Source organism: Aotus nancymaae, unplaced genomic scaffold, assembly GCF_030222135.1.
Source record: "Aotus nancymaae isolate 86718 unplaced genomic scaffold, 86718_ANA_hifiasm-v0.15.2.pri h1tg000033l, whole genome shotgun sequence".
Taxonomy (NCBI): domain Eukaryota; kingdom Metazoa; phylum Chordata; class Mammalia; order Primates; family Aotidae; genus Aotus; species Aotus nancymaae.
The window spans coordinates 47,852,865-47,870,686 of record NW_026988447.1 but is presented as its reverse complement, the minus strand read 5'-3'; the positions used below and the strand labels follow the sequence as shown (position 1 = coordinate 47,870,686).

The window sequence follows — 17,822 nt, the reverse complement described above, 5'->3', positions numbered from 1 at the left end:
CTCCATTCATCCATAGACACTTGGATTGTTTCTACCTTTTAGCTGTCGTGAATAGTACAACTATGAACATGTATGTAGAAGTATTTGTCTGAACACTGTTTTTTATTCTTGTAGTACATACCTAGAAGTAGAATTGCTAGGTCATATGGTAATTGTATGTTTAACTTTTTGAGTACTCACCAAAATGTTTTCCAAAGAAGTTGAACCGCATTACAGTCCCACCACACTCTGATTCTTAAAGCCCCTCTATATGCAGATGCTCCTTGACATACAATAGGATTATGTTCTCATGTATTGAATGCCTATCACTTTTACACCATAATAAAGCTGAAAAATCTTTACTTGAACCATCATAAGCCAGGGCTTGTCTGTTCTCTGCAACCACTTGCTTCCTCATACCTTATCTTCCCTAGATTGGAGCTGTTCATACTGAGTTATCACACTTTACCAAAACTGACAACCTGATTAGCTGGTTCTCCCAACCCAGTTGAAATGGACTTTAATTAGAAAAACTAAGAAAAATAAAATTAATAAAAATATAAAGCTAAACTTTAGAAGCTAAAATTCTGTTGTATAATTTCTAACCCAAACTACTCTAATCATGATATATATAAAGGATAGATGGATAATCTTCTATTGATTCTGTTTCACTGGAGAACCCCAATACGTACTCCATTATGGCTAGAGTAGATAGATAGATAGATAGATAGATAGATAGATAGATAGATAGATAGATAGATAGATAGATAGGCAGGCAGGCAGGCAGGCATATTTATCAGGAATTAGCTTATGCAGTTATGGAGGCTGAGAAGTCTCAAGATATGCAGGCAGCAAGTTGGAGATCCAGCAGAGCCAAATGTGTAGTTACTGTCTAGGTTTGACAATCTGAGAACCAGGAGAACTGATAGTGTGCGTTCCAGTCTAAAAGCTGACAGGTTCAATATTCAATAGTCAATGTTTCTGTTTAAGTCTAAAGATAGGAAAAGGTTCCAGCTCAAGGCAGTCAGGCAGAAGGAGTTCCCTCTTACTTGCAAAATAATCAATCTTTTTGTTCCATTTAGGACTTCATGTGATTGCATGAGGGCAAATCTCTTTAGAGAAGGCAATCTGCTTTAGTCAGTCTACTAACTGAATGTTAGTCTCATCCAAAACATCCACACACCCACACCCACAATAATGTTTGACCGATTATCTGGGCACCCCATAGCTCATTCAAGTTAACTCAAGAGTACTTTTAAGTTAACCCTTACAGAGTACTTTTGAGCCAGCACAATTTTTAGGACCTCAACTGTATTCAGATGGCTCTTATATATCCCATGTTGTCTAGAATATGTCTTATTGGATAATCCACAGTGTCTATTAATTATAAGGCTTATGAAATCATTGATTAGCTGAATTATTTCCTTAATATGTACCAGTAACTGTACTAAGAAGTGTCAAAATTTCATACTCAAAAGGAAAAAAAAAATCATAAATAAATAAATTAGAAACTACCTTGAACTATTTAAAATCAAGGAATGGAACAGTGATTCTTAAGAGGGTGGTATGATGTCCCCTATATCAAAATCACCCAGGGTATGTTCCCTTGTTCAGGATGATTGTTTAGAATCTCTGGGTTAGGACCTGGAGGTCTACATTTTATTAAGTTTCCCAGATAATCTTTATGTACATAGAAGTTTGAGAACCACTGAAATAGGAAATGCTTTTAACAATTTTCAAAATAAATAGAAATAAAATGTTTTCTAATTACTTTTTCAATTTGAATTATGTTGAAATTCTTCACCAAGATTCAAAACAGTTTATGAAAATAAAATAGTAAATGAATGTTCTATAATGGCCATTTTCAAATATTTATGAGTTTATTGCCTTATTAGATCAATTGAAATTCATTCATGTTCTCATTCAATAAATACTTCCCCTTCTGTTCTTGACATCATGCTGGGTTTTGGGAATGCAGCAGTGAATAGGATGGACATTGTTCACGGAGTTTATAATCCAGTTTTAATCTCACATTTTGTTTTTAAAACCTAACGCAAACCTTTCTTTGGAGGGGCTGGGTTGCTGAACATTTAATCATTGTGGCGTTTTGTAAGTATTTAGCATTTTCACGTCTTAAGCAGAACAGATTCACTACTTAAGGAGTTTCATACCTCTGCAACTAAAAGGAAATCTAATTTGTTTTACAACAACAGTAAGTGGATTGAGACACCTCAGTCTCCTCATGTGAAATCCTACAGCTCTGCTTCCTTTTCTGCTTTGCTGCTAAAAGCAAGTATTTCAAATTAAGGTATTAAAGTTATGTTTAAATATATAAACATCTCTTTTCTGCACAATTGAATGAGTGAGATTTAACTAATAGTGTCTTAAAGATACTATATAGTAAAAAATAGTGAACTATTTTTAATAATTATTTTCTTTTAAAAAGTACATTAGTGTTTTGACTAAGCATGTCAACTAGAAGCTAAATAGACTATACGTAACAATTTCAAGTTAATACTTGGTGATGGTAGCACTTACTTAATAGTTTTCTATTTTCCCTGCTTACCTATCTTTATTTGCCAAATTCACCTCAAGAAATCCTCTCGGAAAATCATCCTTCACCCCTATAAGTTAGAGGTTATATATAATATATGCTCAAGACCATTTAAAGTATGTAACAGAACTCAAGATTGCTATATAACTCTTCTCTGCTTACACACAAACCTTTGTCCTTACTCTGTTAGTTACTACAATAGAAACAATAAGATATATAAGCATTCGGGTGAAGAATGAATTCACTAATGTCATTTAGAAAGAAACACCAAGCACTATAATGCCCTGTGAAGTTACTATAATACAGCTGCTTGCATTATCTTCTCCTTTAGTGCTGATTAGACAACCCCAAAAGTGTTAAGGCTCAACTTAAAAATATACTTTAAAATTTTAGGCATCTGCCTGATGTTTTCATGTAAGTAACAGAAAGTAATAAAACATGGAATTTTTGGACAGGACAATAAGAACCTTTTAAGGTTGGCAGAAGAACAAAGGATTTCATTCACAGAGCTAAAACTCAACTCTGTGTATTAGGAAAGGATTTGGGGCCATATATCCATTTTCTCATTTGATCTTCATATAAAACCTGTGATCTATATTGCTATTCTTGTTTCCCAAAGGAAGAACTGTGATTTGGAAAGGTTCAGTCATTTGTACAAGCTTAATATTACTGCGTAGCAATCAAGTAGCAGAGTCAGAGTCCTAAGTCACTCTCATTTCAATCTGCTGCTCTTTCATCATGGTCACGTTGGTGAGGCCATACTCAAGAACTGGGCATTCAGCAGATGGTGGCCTTGGCCACCATCTTGTTAAAGTCAATTTAACAAGAGTGAAGATAATCTCTAAAACTCCTCACAGTACTTATCAAATTCCTAGGTGAAAGCTCATAGAAAACACATTCCAGCCTTTGGTCTTTAAGACTGTTTTAATCTGGCGGGATAAATACAGTTTCTACCTTTTTATACGTAGACTTCACATTTAGAATATGAGCAGCTGAGAGCTGAGAGATTGTTTTGCAATTAGAAGTGTTATTAAATTAGATAATGCAGTGCTGTCTATAGATTTCTTGTCAAGGGAGTTTAAATACTGTTGCAAAAACTGACCAGGTATTATGCTTCCCACTAGTTTACCCATCTTTCCTGTATTCTTATTTCCCTGCTGAATGTCAATTGTGTAGGTAGGTCGAATAGTAAAGTTGATCCTGGCCTTATTATTTATTATTTTCCTCTAAGGGTATCTTTCCTCTAATTTTGCATGAAGCCCTGCTCCAATGTTAACCTAATTAACTGTTTCCAGCATATTTCAATGTTTTTCTTGTCTAAGAACAAGGCTTGTATAGTCTTTCCAGTTCTACACCTGGTCAGAGAGAAACTAAGATGATCATTAAAGCACTTCATAGTGCTCCAGTGTCCTGCAATCCAACTCTGCAGATGGTACAATGAATAAGTGTTCTTTAATCTTGATGCCAGTGGGTATACATTACTAGTGTGTCTGGTGTAGTGGCTAATCTTATGTGTAAATGTAACTAAGCTAAGGGATGCCCATGTAGCTGCTACAACATGATTTGGGGTGTGTCTGTGGGAGTGTTTCTGGAATAAGTAAGCTTTTGAATTGGTGAGCTGAGTAAAGTAAATGGCCCTCCCCAATGTAGTGGGCATCATCCAACTTGCTGAGGGCCTAAATAGAACAAAGAGGTGGTGGAAGGGCAAATTCACTATCTCAGCTTGATCTGCGTGTCCATCTTTATCTGCCTCAGACATAAGTACCCCTGGCTTCAGGCTTTCAAATTGGCACTTACACCATCACTCACCACCACCACCAATTTTTCAGGCCTTCAGATGAAAATTGAATTATATCACCAGCTTTCTTAGTTCTCCAGCTTGCCTCCAAAACCACATGAGCCAAATCCTATAATAAATGTCCTCCTATATCTATATCCATATCTATTTCCAGTAGGTTTTGTCTCTGGAAAATCCTAAATAATATAGCTGACTATTCACTGACCAACCTAGTCTTCCCATTCCCCTCATACCTTTAGGCTTTGAAAACACAAAGTGACGGTTACATAGTGAAAGTGGAAGAAAAAAGAGCATCCTTGTGTTCCTTTCTGGAAGATTATGTCACCACAGTTCTGTATACCAGTGATAATAGGGTTCATGTTGGTATTTTGTTGTTTCCATGGACAACAGCAGCAGTTTAAAATCCTTGTTTAAATCACTTCTTTAGCTCTTAAATAGCTTCGTGACCAAGGGAAAGCCACTTAAACTATGTAAATGATGTCTGCCACTCTGAAATGGGAACAGTAATCTCTAGTACACTAAGTATATCTGATGCCTGGAGGAGGTATGTGCATGTACGTGTGTGTGTATAGATAGACACGTAGGCGGAGGAGCTTATCATTAGCTGCCCAGTTGATTTCATTTACTCTAGCAAATACAGGCATTTATATATCTAAATAGTATATGATTGATTATAAATATTAACTCTAAAAGTACTGTGCTTGAAAGTATTTTTGTCTGTTAACATAGGTCAAAATATAATCTAAGAAGCACAAATAAGAAACAAAATATTATCAAGACATTCCACCAAGAATGCCACACGTCATGAACGCTAACATAAATCTTCATATAAAACTTCTTTGCAATTACTTTTAATTTTATTTTCTGCCTCTTCATCTATTTGATGATTTCTTCTGCTAACAAAAGTTAGAGAAAATGCAAAGGCTATCATTTTGCTCAGTTCTCAGAACTCAGTTTCTTTAAATTAGATCTTTTTTTGTCTTCAACTAGATATTTTAATGCCTGCAAACTTTCTTAGCTTTGCAGAATGAAGACTTGAAAAAGAAACAAAGTTAGTGGGGTAGCATACATATTAAAATTTGAAAGATAATTTTGAAATTTTTGTGTTAAATTGTATTTGAAATGCAATTATATAATTAAATTGCATATTTTATTCTCTTGTAACACTCTGATAAGCATTTTCAAATGTTTTGTTTGCTAAAGGATACACAGAATTATTTTCTGCTGTAGAAATGGTTGCTTCATTGCTGTAGTCATAAGTGGCTTAATGATGTAGATGTGCTCTAAAAAATGTGTTGTTAGCCAATTTTGTTGTTGTGCAAATGTCAGAGTATACTTACACAAACTAGATAGTATAGCCTGCTACACACCTAGGACCACCATAATATATGTGCTACACTGTTGACCAAAACATGGTTATAAGGTTTATAACTATATAAATACGTATTGATACACAGAGCAGTATTTATATTAGTCAAAAAAGTAAACAACTTAAACATACAACATTAAGATAAAGTGGGTAAATAAATTATAGTACACTCATTTGATACAATATTCTGCATTCTTCTTTTTTTTTTTTTTTTTTTTTGGATAACTTTTCTGTGGGCCATGAGGTTGAGGAGCTAAGGGGAGAGGAGAGAGGAAGCTGGAAGGGAAGATGAGATGCTCAAGTTAAAATGTTTTCTTTTTTTTTTTTTTTTTAAATATTCTGCATTCTTTAGAAAACTTGGTTTTGAAAGATTAATATGATAGGAGAAAGATCATGATATACTACTGTTAAATGAAAAATTCGAAATTCTATATTTTTAATCCTGATTGGTATAGCTCCAATTTTTATTTTATGATACCAATTTACCTATATATCTATCTATCTGTAAATATAGATATATAGATTTATTTAGTTATTGAGAAAAATGGAAAGAAAACACATTGTAATACTTTTTTAGTGATTTTAATTATTTTTAATTAGAGAAAATGTTATTTTAAAAATAACCATTGATACATGGAATTGTAAATTACCTTCCTATATATAATACAGTACTTTGGAATAATTAAAGTCCTATTTTTTTCAATAATCGAACCAGTTTTGAAGATAGAAATCTATGTTCTTAGGGTTCCTGGATTGGTATTTGAGGCGATCACTAAATTGTACCTCCTCAGACAGTCGTGATTCCCTCACAGTACTCTATCAGACAGGTTGTGCTTGCCCAGAATACATGTGGTTTTCCGACTGTGGTGGTGGAGCACTGACTTATTATAATTAGATTTTTAGATATGATCACCCCATTTTAGACATGTTGCATATACAGAATAAAGTATAATTTTATATCATTTTTATATTTTGTTCATAGTAATGAGTAGACTATTTCAGTTTAAAATAGAATAATGCTGAATCAAATCACTCTGGTAATGAAGGGTTTAGTGAAATGGATATGATCTAGGAATATTGCTGGTTGCTTAAGCTTTTTGCAAGGGTTAGGCCAGTAATAAATATATTTTGAAAAGGTGGGAATGATATATGAATATATTGTTCTCATAAATGCCCTCAAAATCTGGTTTATAAAAACAACATAAAAGATGATAAATATCACTGCTTAAGTATATAAAATATCACCTAGAAATAAATTTCCCCTCTTTACCATATATAGGCATAATTAGTATCTGCCATCTGTTTCAGTGTATCTTTTATGTGTTTTAGTGTTTGTTTCTAGAATATCAAATAAATATGTAAAATGGCAACTCAAATCTGCAAATTCTGGGCTAATTTAGTAACTTAAATCATCGTATTCTAGTTGACTGAGAGGTTAGTTCACAGGAACTTTATTTAGCTTCTAAGACCTAAGAACAGGACAGGTTTCTTATGCATAGTTTTTCTTACCAAGTTTTGCAAATGCACATTATAAATACAATCAAAGATCATAAAGCAAAGTTCAAATTCAAATTTAGCTTGAACAAAAAGAAAAGCAAAAAGAAAGAATATTCATCTTACCAATTGTAAGACTTAAAACATTGAACACACAAAAAATAATCTTCAAATAGATTTGGAATCTATATTTTAACCACTGAAAGAAGAAAAATAAGAGACTGAAATGAAGTGAGTTAAAATGGAAAAAGAATAAAGATACGATCTAAGGGGAAGGAAAGATAGGAAGAGCAGGCTAGAATGTTCAACTGGGGAACAAAAGAATTGAGAAAGAGGAAGAAGGGGAGAAGAAAGAAAGGGAAGATACAATTGTCAGCAGGATACATATACATACACACACAAAATGCGTGTGTATTATAATTGTCAATAGTGTACATATACACACACTTATATATGTCTACTAAATACACCTAGGCCCATCCTTCCCCTCACCAGGGTCCAACAACTGGTCTAGAAGTCCCATTTGTAACTTCATCATGCCCAGCTGGCTGGATCCCCCCTCTCCCACCCAACCCATGCCCCACCTTGTAAGGACCTAACCTGTCCCTGATGACATTGATGTCAGTTCATTCTTTTGCTCCCATAGTTAGGTGTAGAGATCCATCAACAGGCCTGTCTTCTATTTTTGAGTGTCATTAGAATGCACATAGTACATGGTTCAGTTGTGCACACCAAAAACTTGGCCATGTTAAGAGAGTAGTGATACAAAAAGAATTAGATAGCTAAATTTCAAAAACTTACATTGGCTAGATAAGTTTAAATTTGAATCCAGAAATTCTCTTCCTTTGCTTTTACAATCAGGAAGAATATCTTGCATTCAGATAAAGCATACAATCATGCAGTAGTCTATGAATAAAAAACTGTATATTTGTTTATGCCCAAAAAAAGCTGGGACCATGAACATAATGAGGCAGACTTTCCAGATGTCAGAATCATGATTAAGAAAACAAGATTTAGTTGTGGGCCCAACTGTACTAAGGAAAGGCAGAAAGAAGATAAGGTGTGGTAGAGTAAAAGGAGCGCCTAATTTGGATCTATATCCTTAAGCTAGGATCTGCCACTAATTATATCCATGAAAGATCATTTATAAATCTAACAGCACTACTTTCTGCCTAGTTGAAGTGAGCACTCAACTATTGTGTGTGTGCATATGTGTATGTATGTGTGTGTGAGTGAGAGACGGAGACAGAGACGGAGACAGAGAAGGAATATAAGAATCAGAATTTAAGTAAGACTGAAAAAGAAAAAAGAACAAAGAAAAGTACATTAAATACTCAGCATGGTAAATATTTTATAGGATATAACAATTAAAACTCTAATTCAAAATAGCTTTACTTATTAGAAGTAGGATATTCTGTCTGTGTTTTAATGAAAGGGCAAATTAGAGATCTACTTTATCATGATATCTCCTTTTGAATAACAATCATTATCTTTTGGGAATCTCAGATTTGGATTTTGAAAACCAAAGATTTGCTGAGAAATAATCTGTTTCTTTCAACATATGTTATTGCATAGCTTCACTTAAAACGAGTGCCCTTCTTCTGACAATTGGTGATCCATGTGCCTGAAGAGTAAACTGGATATATTTTATATATTTATATATTTAGATAATAGTTCCTTTGATACATGCAGAATAAACTTCTCTTTTCATTTAACTTCCTTTTTCCAACTGACACTTTTTGCTGATTTATTGCAAGCTAAAGGATAAAAACATATGTGTTTCATGTAATCTTGAAAGTATCTCTCTACTTTTAAAGTGATAACGCAACTATTTTCCTTCATTTAATTCTCACATGTATAATGAACTGGTTTTATCCTCTGAATGCAAAAAGGAGATATCTTTTGAAAACTTTTTAATGCCATTCTTTACCTGATATATTTTTAAAATTATATATTTCAGGCCCTGCTTGATACTCAGAATCTTCTGCGTGCACAAATCACAAATTTTACATTCAACCTGGGATTTTCAGGGAAATTTTACCATACAGGTAAGAAAAAAGGATTAACTGTTCTCATTAAGGTCTCTCTGACACTCTACTTAAAATTGCACACTCTGCTCACACCTTCCTACATTCCCTATGTCCCTCCCCAACTTTTTATAATTCAATCCATTTAACATGCTATTTTTTAATTTTTGTAAAATGTTAATGGTTTAAAAGTTTATGGAACTATCTGATGGCTTTTCATTTTTATTGAATTATAATTTACATGTATAAAAGTGCATAAATAGTAAATGTGATGTTCAGTGAATTTTCAAAGTGTACACAGCTGTGTAAACAGCAGGCAGATCAAGAAAGAGAACACTTCCAAAATCTCTACTTATTGAGCCCCTCACAGTAACTAACTTCTCTCAAAGAACAGTAGTATCCTGACTTCTAATATCATGAACTAATTTTGCTTGACTTTGAGAGATATGTAAAAGGAATCATAAAGATTCATCTGTATCCAGCTCATTTTATACAACATTATTTTGTTTCATAGATGTTATTGTCTATAGGTTACAATTCTTTCCTTTTCCTTGCTGTACAGTATTCCATTGTTTGAACATACAATTTACTTATCTAGTCCATTCAACTGTAGATGATTGGGAGTTTCCAGACTTTGGGTTTTTCTGAATAGTCCTATTAGGAACATTTTTATACCTGTCATTCAGATGATTTGAGTATTCTGTTAATCATCAACTAGGAATGGAATTGCTAGTTATGTGGCACACTTATAATTAGCTTTAGTATTTTTCAAAATGGTTGTACCTGTTTATGTTCCCGATAGTATAAGTCACCCTTTATGCTTGCTAATATTTTATATTGTTTGTCTCTTTAATTTTAACTTTTCTGGTGAACATGTAGAGATATCATATTAGGGTTTTAATGTACATTTCTCTGAGGAGCAGTAAATGATCATTGTTCATATGTTGACTGGCTATTTGGATATCCTCTCTTGAGAAGTATCTGGATTTTCTGCTTTTACTTAATCATTTGTAGAAATTCTTTCCTTGAAATCCTTTTACAGTTCCACGTGCTGCAAGTACTTTCTCCTGCTGTCTGGCTGTCTTTTCATCTTCCTTACGGTGTTTTTAATGAACAAAAATACTTAGTGTTGTTCAATTTATCATTTTTTAAATGATCAGCCTTTTCTATCTTATTTAAGAAATCTTTGCATACCACAAGATCATGACGTTTTTTCTTTTTGAGACAGGATCTTGCTCTGCTGCCCAGGGTAGAGTGCAGTAGTGCAAACACAACTCACTGCAGCCTCAACCTCTTGGGCTCAAACAATCCTCCCACCTCAGCATTATGTGTAGCTGGAACTACAGGCCCATGCCACCATGCCTGGCTAATGTTTTTGTAGAGAAGGGGTCTCACTTTGTTGCCCAGGCTGCTCAATTTATAAATCTGTGATACATCTGGAATTGATTTTAGTATATATATCAGATAGGGGGTCAGTATAGTTTCTTTTTTTCATAAAAATATCTAATTGGTTAGCCAGACATGGTGACATGTGCCTGGTAGTCCCAGCTACTTGGGAGACTGAGATGGGAGTCATCACTTGAGCTCAGGAGGTCTAGGCTGCAATTAACTATGATCATGCCACTGCACTTCAGTCTGAACAACAGAGCAAGAATCTGTCTCTTGAAAAAAATCTAATTAGCACCCTGTATTAAAAAGACCATCCTTTCCAACTGCTTTATAGTGTCTTATCATCATAAATTATATGGCCATATAACTGTGGACTCTGATTCCAGATTCCTCTATTAAATGTGAAAAGAGATCACTCTAAATATTGAGAATAATTAAAAAGTTTTTTCACAAACATAATTAAAATGAGTAAAGATATTTTGACTTGCCTCAGGATAGCCGAACACAATTTCATGATTGAAAGAATTAATCTGTATTTTTAGAAGTTAAAAAAAAAACAGATTACATTTATTGGCATACTCATAAAATGGAATACTCTGCAGTCATTAAAAAGAGATAATTTTAAACATAAACCATACAGAAAGAGCTCTCAAGAAACTGAAAAATCAGTGTACAGTACAGTGATTAGAACATTTATATAAAAATGAAAGAGAAGGTAAAAGCTATACAAAATCAAGGTATAGTAAAATCATTAGAATATATTCCCATTTGTATAAAAATAAAGGAGGAGGTGAAAGCTATACAACTCCATGTATAGAACTCTTAATTTATAGCTTAGAAAACTCAGTTACTGTGTAGTTAAGTAACTTGCCCACAGTCACAGGGCTATTCATACAGGTATAGGATATCTGTGAAAGAATTCATAATAAACTGATAGGAATGAATATCCATGAATTTATTAGTCAGTTCTCATGCTGCTAATAAACACATATCTGAGACTGGGTAATTTATAAAGAAAATAGGTTTAAAGAACTCACAGTTCTACATGGCTGGGAAGGCCTCACAGTTCTACATGGCTGGGAAGGCCTCACAATCATGGCAGAAGATGAAGGAAGAGCAAAGGGGTGTCTTACATGGTGGCAGGCAAGAGGGTTTGTGCTAGCTCCCATTTATAAAATCATTAAATCTCGTGAGACTTCTTATTCACTATCATGAGAACAGCATGGGGGAAACTGCCCCCATGATTCGGTTGTCTCCACATGACCCACTCTTGACACATGGGGATTATTACAGTTCAAGTTGAGATCTGAGTGGGACACAGAGCCAAACCTTATCAGTGAAGAAGAGACTTTGAGAATCAAACAAGAGAGATGGAAGTTACTTTTGACTCAATTTTTTCTGGGCCTTGGCATTTTATATGTGTCAGATCTAAATGAATAAACATGTAAGTAATTTTTTAAAGTGATATAATATTTAAGCAAGTTTATCAATTTTCTACAATTGCAAATGCTTTTCAAAATTTAAATTTGATAATATGAGCAAGAGTTATTTTGTATGTATTTGATGAGGACCCTTAAGGGTTTAATAAACATATCATGTTGAGAGTTTTATCTATATACTACTAACATCAACATAATTTCCATATGCACATAAACAACAGAAGTAGTAATTCCATTTTTAGATAGAAGTAATACTGTATTTCTAGAGTAAGTGAATTTCCATTTGTTTCCATGGAAGTTATAGAGCCATGAGACTTGACTATAGTGTTTTTCTATTGTACAACTGTGTAATGAATACAATATGTATAATCATACAACTGCATGTAACTTTCACCTATCAATTTGAAAATTCTGTGGGTTTTAAGAATTCCTTTAACATAAGAAGCTCTGAAGCTTTTATTCCCCTGAATTTCTTAGATCAATATGTAAAATATACTTTCTTTTTTTTTTTTTTTTTTTTTTTTGGAGACGGAGTTTCGCTCTTGTTGCCCAGGCTGGAGTGCAATGACGCGATCTCGGCTCACCGCAACCTTCGCCTCCCGGGTTCAGGCAATTCTCCTGCCTCAGCCTCCCGAGTAGCTGGGACTGCAGGCACGCGCCACCATGCCCAGCTAATTTTTTGTATTTTTAGTAGAGACGGGGTTTCACCATGTTGACCAGGATGGTCTCGATCTCTTGACCTCGTGATCCACCTGCCTCGGCCTCCCAAAGTGCTGGGATTATAGGCGTGAGCCACCGCGCCCAGCCCGTCCTCTTTCTTTACTTGGGTATTTCCAATAGCTCATAATAAGAGTATCCTCTCCCCAAGGCACAGAAAGTACAACACAGGTGGAAACGGAGGCCAAGGTTTGAAGGGGTCTTGTTATCTGTGTATAATATGAGAGTTTCCACAAAACTGCAGCCAGGGCTAAGACCAGTTAAATCGTTTCTAGACGGAATAGATACAAAATTTAATACTTGATCTTTCAAAAATTAGAAGGGATAAAATATAATTGACTTACATTGTCTTCCTTTATAAATGAAGAAATTACTATTCCTTTTTCTATAAAAAATTCTATCCATTTTACTCAATCTTGAAGGGAAAAAGAAAAGTGGCCTTGTCATAATCGTAATACTTTATGTCGGAGAGAGCTTTATCTTGTTTGATTTATTTTAATCTTTGAAGGGTATGTGCATTTATGTGAGAAATAAAGGGATGAAAAAAATAAAAACTATAGTTCTCTTTTGGTGCTTTGTTAAGCACTTTTCATATTCCGTTTTACTGAATTCTAGAAGTTAAAGAACATGTTAACTTATTTTCTAGATAAGAACATAGAAACTTAGAGGGGCCCAAGGTCACATAGCTAATGAAGTGTCAAAAAAAAATTAGTCTTAATCCATCCTTGATTAGGGAAGCCGAATGGCAAAAGATTCTCCTTATTTATAGGTTTGTTAGTTTTTGGTATTTCCCCAAGTCACTGAGATCCAATTGTACCTGTATATTCTAATTATATTGTAGAATAAATTAACAATGGGAAGAGCAATGTTATATTGAATGAGTAAATGCTGGTCTTATTTATAGACTCCACATGTGGTCAGTGAATGATAGCTAAGGGCCCTAAATTTGGAGTTGCTCAATCTGAGTTAGGAGTCAGGATTTGAAATCAAGCTCTGTCTCAAACCTCTCAGTGACATGGAACAAGTTACTTCACCTCTCTAAATATCAATTTCCTTATCTGTAAAATGAGGTTTGCAGTGGCCCTTACCTCATGAGGTTGTTTTGAGAATTAAATGAAATGATGTTTGTGAAGTACTCAACACAGTGCTTGACACAATGCTGTCTCAATGATGATTTTAAATATAATATCAGAATAGGAAACACTACAGATAAAATAGTGTAGAGCCAAGTTATTTATATAAATATATTAAAATAAATTATAGTTTGCAATAACTTTGTATGGTTTCAGCATAGTTTCGTGACACGTTAAGAAATGGCACTTAACGCTGTGGAAAGTAGTTTTGAAATTTCTCAAAGAACTTAAAACAGAACTAACATTCAACCCAGCAATCCCATTATTGGATATATTATATATCCAAAGAAAGCAAATCATTCTACCAAAAAGACACATGTACTCGCATATTCACTACAGCACTATCCTCAGTAGCAAAGATGTGGAATAAACCTAGGTATCCATCAGTGGTGGATTGGATAAAGAAAATCTGATACCTATTCCCCATGGAATACTTCACAGCCATAAAAAAGGAATGAAATCATGTCCTTTGCAGCAACATGGATGCAGCTGGGGGCCATTATCCTAAGTGAATCAATGCAAGAGCAGAAAACCAAATTCCACATGTTCTCATTTATAAGTGAGAACTAAACATTGGGTACTCATGGCCATAGAGGTGGCAACAACAGACACTGGGGATGAATAGACACTGGAGAGAGGAGACGTGCGAAGGTTGAAAAACTGTTATTTATTATGCTCACTACTTGAGTGACAAGATCTTTCACACCCCACACCTCAGCATCATGAAGTCTGCCCAGGCAACAAACCTGCATGTCTACCCTGAATCTAAAATAAAGGTTGAAAATAAAATAAATAAAATAAATATAATCTGCTTCTTCCCCTACCCCCAAAACAAAGAAAGAAATGGCACTTAAAATTGAGGAATTTGACTTCTCATTCTTCTCTCTTCCTCCAGTTCTGACAAAGGTGGGCAAAGTGGGGAAGCAAAGGGGTGGCAAGAGGCCACAACAGTCCAATCAAATGTAATTAACCCACAGTTAATTATATTTGAACTGCTTTTTAATCATAATTTTTAAAGAAATAAGCAACAGACACTTGTTCTCAATTAATTCTAACGTAAAACATTCTCAAAGTAAGATTAAAAGAAAGATGAACGTATAAAGAGAAAAGACATAAAATTATGCCTACTATGAACTGAGATAAATATGTCAGAAGGCAGACATCATCTGTCTAACTCTTGCATGATTCAAATGTATGAATATTTTAGTCACAGATTTCACCATGATATTCAGGAAAGGACGACAAATGCCTGAGCTATCTTTTCAAAGAACCCTGAGATCTGCTGCTCTGTTCTGATAAATTTGAGCAGAGCAAAACTAAAAAAAAATAAAGGAAAGATGACAGGAAAGTTGCAAGGAAAGACAGGAATTATAGGCAACAGGGAATAGAGCTTAAAAGCAGTAGGAGAGGAGATTTCTCATAAACTAGGGAATCTTAGCTCACTGACATTGCTGGGTATGTGGAAATCAGGAATGAATCAATTACTGGGAAACTCCAAGAGACTCTGCCTGCTCTCAGTGTGAGAAAATAAAATGGCCACAAATAACTGACACTAATAAAGCATCCTGGAGACTACAAAATGTTAAGCAACAGGGAGTATCATGGATAGAAGTAGAGATGTTTAAATGCAGGGAAACTAAATGACATCATTCTTATGTCAAGCAAAACATGTGTTTAAGATCACCAGTCACACCTACAAAATGTTTCTTTACCAAGGTCACCTTATTTATCACCTCAAATTTAGTAGGACCCAAGAACCTGCTATGGTTGGGATCATCAGAGTTTCTAAACCCCTGAATCCATCTTCCTATTTTTCTTGCCTTTCTCTCTATAAACCTTCCCTGAGCCATAAGATAACCACTCAGAAGTTCCAAGAGTGCTGGTAACTCATTAATCAGGCCAATGAGTTAACATAATCACTTGGTCAGTTTTTGAACATAATGTCACCTCTGCCACATAGGACATGTGAAAACTACCTCCTCTTTTCATGTAGTATTATAATGAGTGGGGGGAAAACCCAAGGAGACATGCAAGGAAACACAAGAAGAACAGAAGTAGGAAATACAGGAGAAAAGAAAGGGGCATTACAAGTTACCCAATATGTGCTAGAATTATCTAAACACTACCTCCCCCTAAAAAATAAAATAGGTATTGCTGTCCATCTTTTTACAATACAGACATTAAAGAGGTCATGTGACTCAGCCATACAACTCAAATGTGTCGGAACCTACAATAAACTAAAAACTTCTAACTCCAAAGGCTGTACTTGTTCTACCATACAATGGTAACATAAGTGTATGTGAAGAAGAAAAAACACAGAAAATAAAACATTAGATTTAAAGATGTAATCTTTATATGTAGGGGAGAGGAAGATCCTTCATATCCAGCAGAGTACTTAAGCATATGAAAGTAAAACTGAAGACTGTCCTTGTTGAAAGATTGTGCTATTCCACTCACTCCATAGCACTCAATCTTTGTTTCTCCTGTATAAATTAGAATGACCATGAAACCTCACAGTATGCCTTTATCTTTAGTAAAGGTTTTCAATGCCCACCAAATCATAGGACCTGATTCTTTTCCTGCCAACAGTCTATGCCCACCGCCCTCCAACTTCTCCTGGGAAACTAAATGAACAAACAATGTTAACAGGAACTGGGTTTAGTTGACTGGTCCAGAGCAGCAGTCCATTCTCCGTCTTTAGCCTGTAGGGCTCTAATAAAACAAATCACATCAGAGCTGCCACTGAAAATATGGGAGGAGATTTTTCTCCACAAGTATGTCCGTAACACTAGTCATTACAAAACCATGCAGCCACACTTGAATTTTAGCCACAACATTGAATCCAATTAGCTCTCAGAGTAGTGGGTTCTTCTATGATGTTCCTTCTGTGTGGATAAAAATCTCCTCCCATATTTTCAATGGCAGGCTTATACGTGTGTAAAACAGAAAAAATGATGTCTTCTAAATACGTATATGAGAATAGATTAGACTGACTGATTGACAGATCATAGATCCATAGATTAGTGTAACTGAAATTAATTGGATAATCTTTTCCCCCCAAAGGAACTGAAGAGGAAGATGAAGGGGATGACTGTCTTTTGGGGTCTGTGGATGAGTTCTGGTGGTTTCCTCACATGTGGAGCCATATGCAGCCCCACCTCTTCCACAATGAGTCATCTTTGGTGGAGCAGATGATTCTCAACAAAAAGTTTGCCTTAGTAAGTAACTCACTTTAACTGTTGCATTGAGGTAGTGTACACTGATTAAAGAAATGAAAAGGTTTTTATATTGTGGCATAGTGGCACTTTTTTATTATTATTATACTTTAAGTTCCGGGGTACATGTGCAGATCATGCAGGATTGTTACATAGGTATAAACATGCCATGGTGATTTGCTTTATCCACCCCCGATCAGCTTTTCCATATGATCATTTAGCAGATTTTGGTATTGCTGCCTTTCAGTATGTGGCTCTTGAGTTTGTATTGAGTTCTCACCACTATGCTTAATGTTTTGAAGGAACTAATTTAAGAGGAACTTCACAAGATACAAGATGTATTATGACATTATGATCAGAGCTCCTAAAACATGGCTCCTGTCTAGCAGGAATTTCTTGCTGCACTGAGGAGGCAGAAATATGCACGTTAAACAATTCCCCAACAAATGAAATACTTTTTCATGACTTAATGCCAAACCATACGGACACAAAAGCCATAGTTCAAAGAAATAAGTATCACTGGGAATGGCCCAAGATGGTTCTTATGGAAATGAGATTTTAGATACATTCTGAAATAATAATAAGTCTTAGGTATCAGGATGAATTGGAATGAAATGAGACTGAGGGAAAAGACCAGGCAGGAGAGCATAATGACTGCATGAGGTAATAAAGACTCAATCTGAACAGTTAAAAGCATTGCAAGCATAC

The 17,822-nt window shown here is 34.9% G+C and overlaps 1 protein-coding gene across 3 annotated transcripts in view; it reads left to right on the top strand.

Annotated features, from left to right (window-relative positions):
* Positions 1-17,822, top strand: part of LOC105731347 (N-deacetylase and N-sulfotransferase 3) — a 200,706-nt gene that overhangs the window by 54,358 nt on the left and 128,526 nt on the right. For all 3 annotated transcript variants that reach the window (XM_012473042.2, XM_012473040.2, XM_012473043.2), the window contains exons 3-4: positions 9,155-9,242; positions 16,963-17,117. In XM_012473042.2, coding sequence (XP_012328465.2) covers positions 9,155-9,242; positions 16,963-17,117 — 243 coding nt within the window. The remainder of the gene's footprint in view (positions 1-9,154; positions 9,243-16,962; positions 17,118-17,822) is intronic.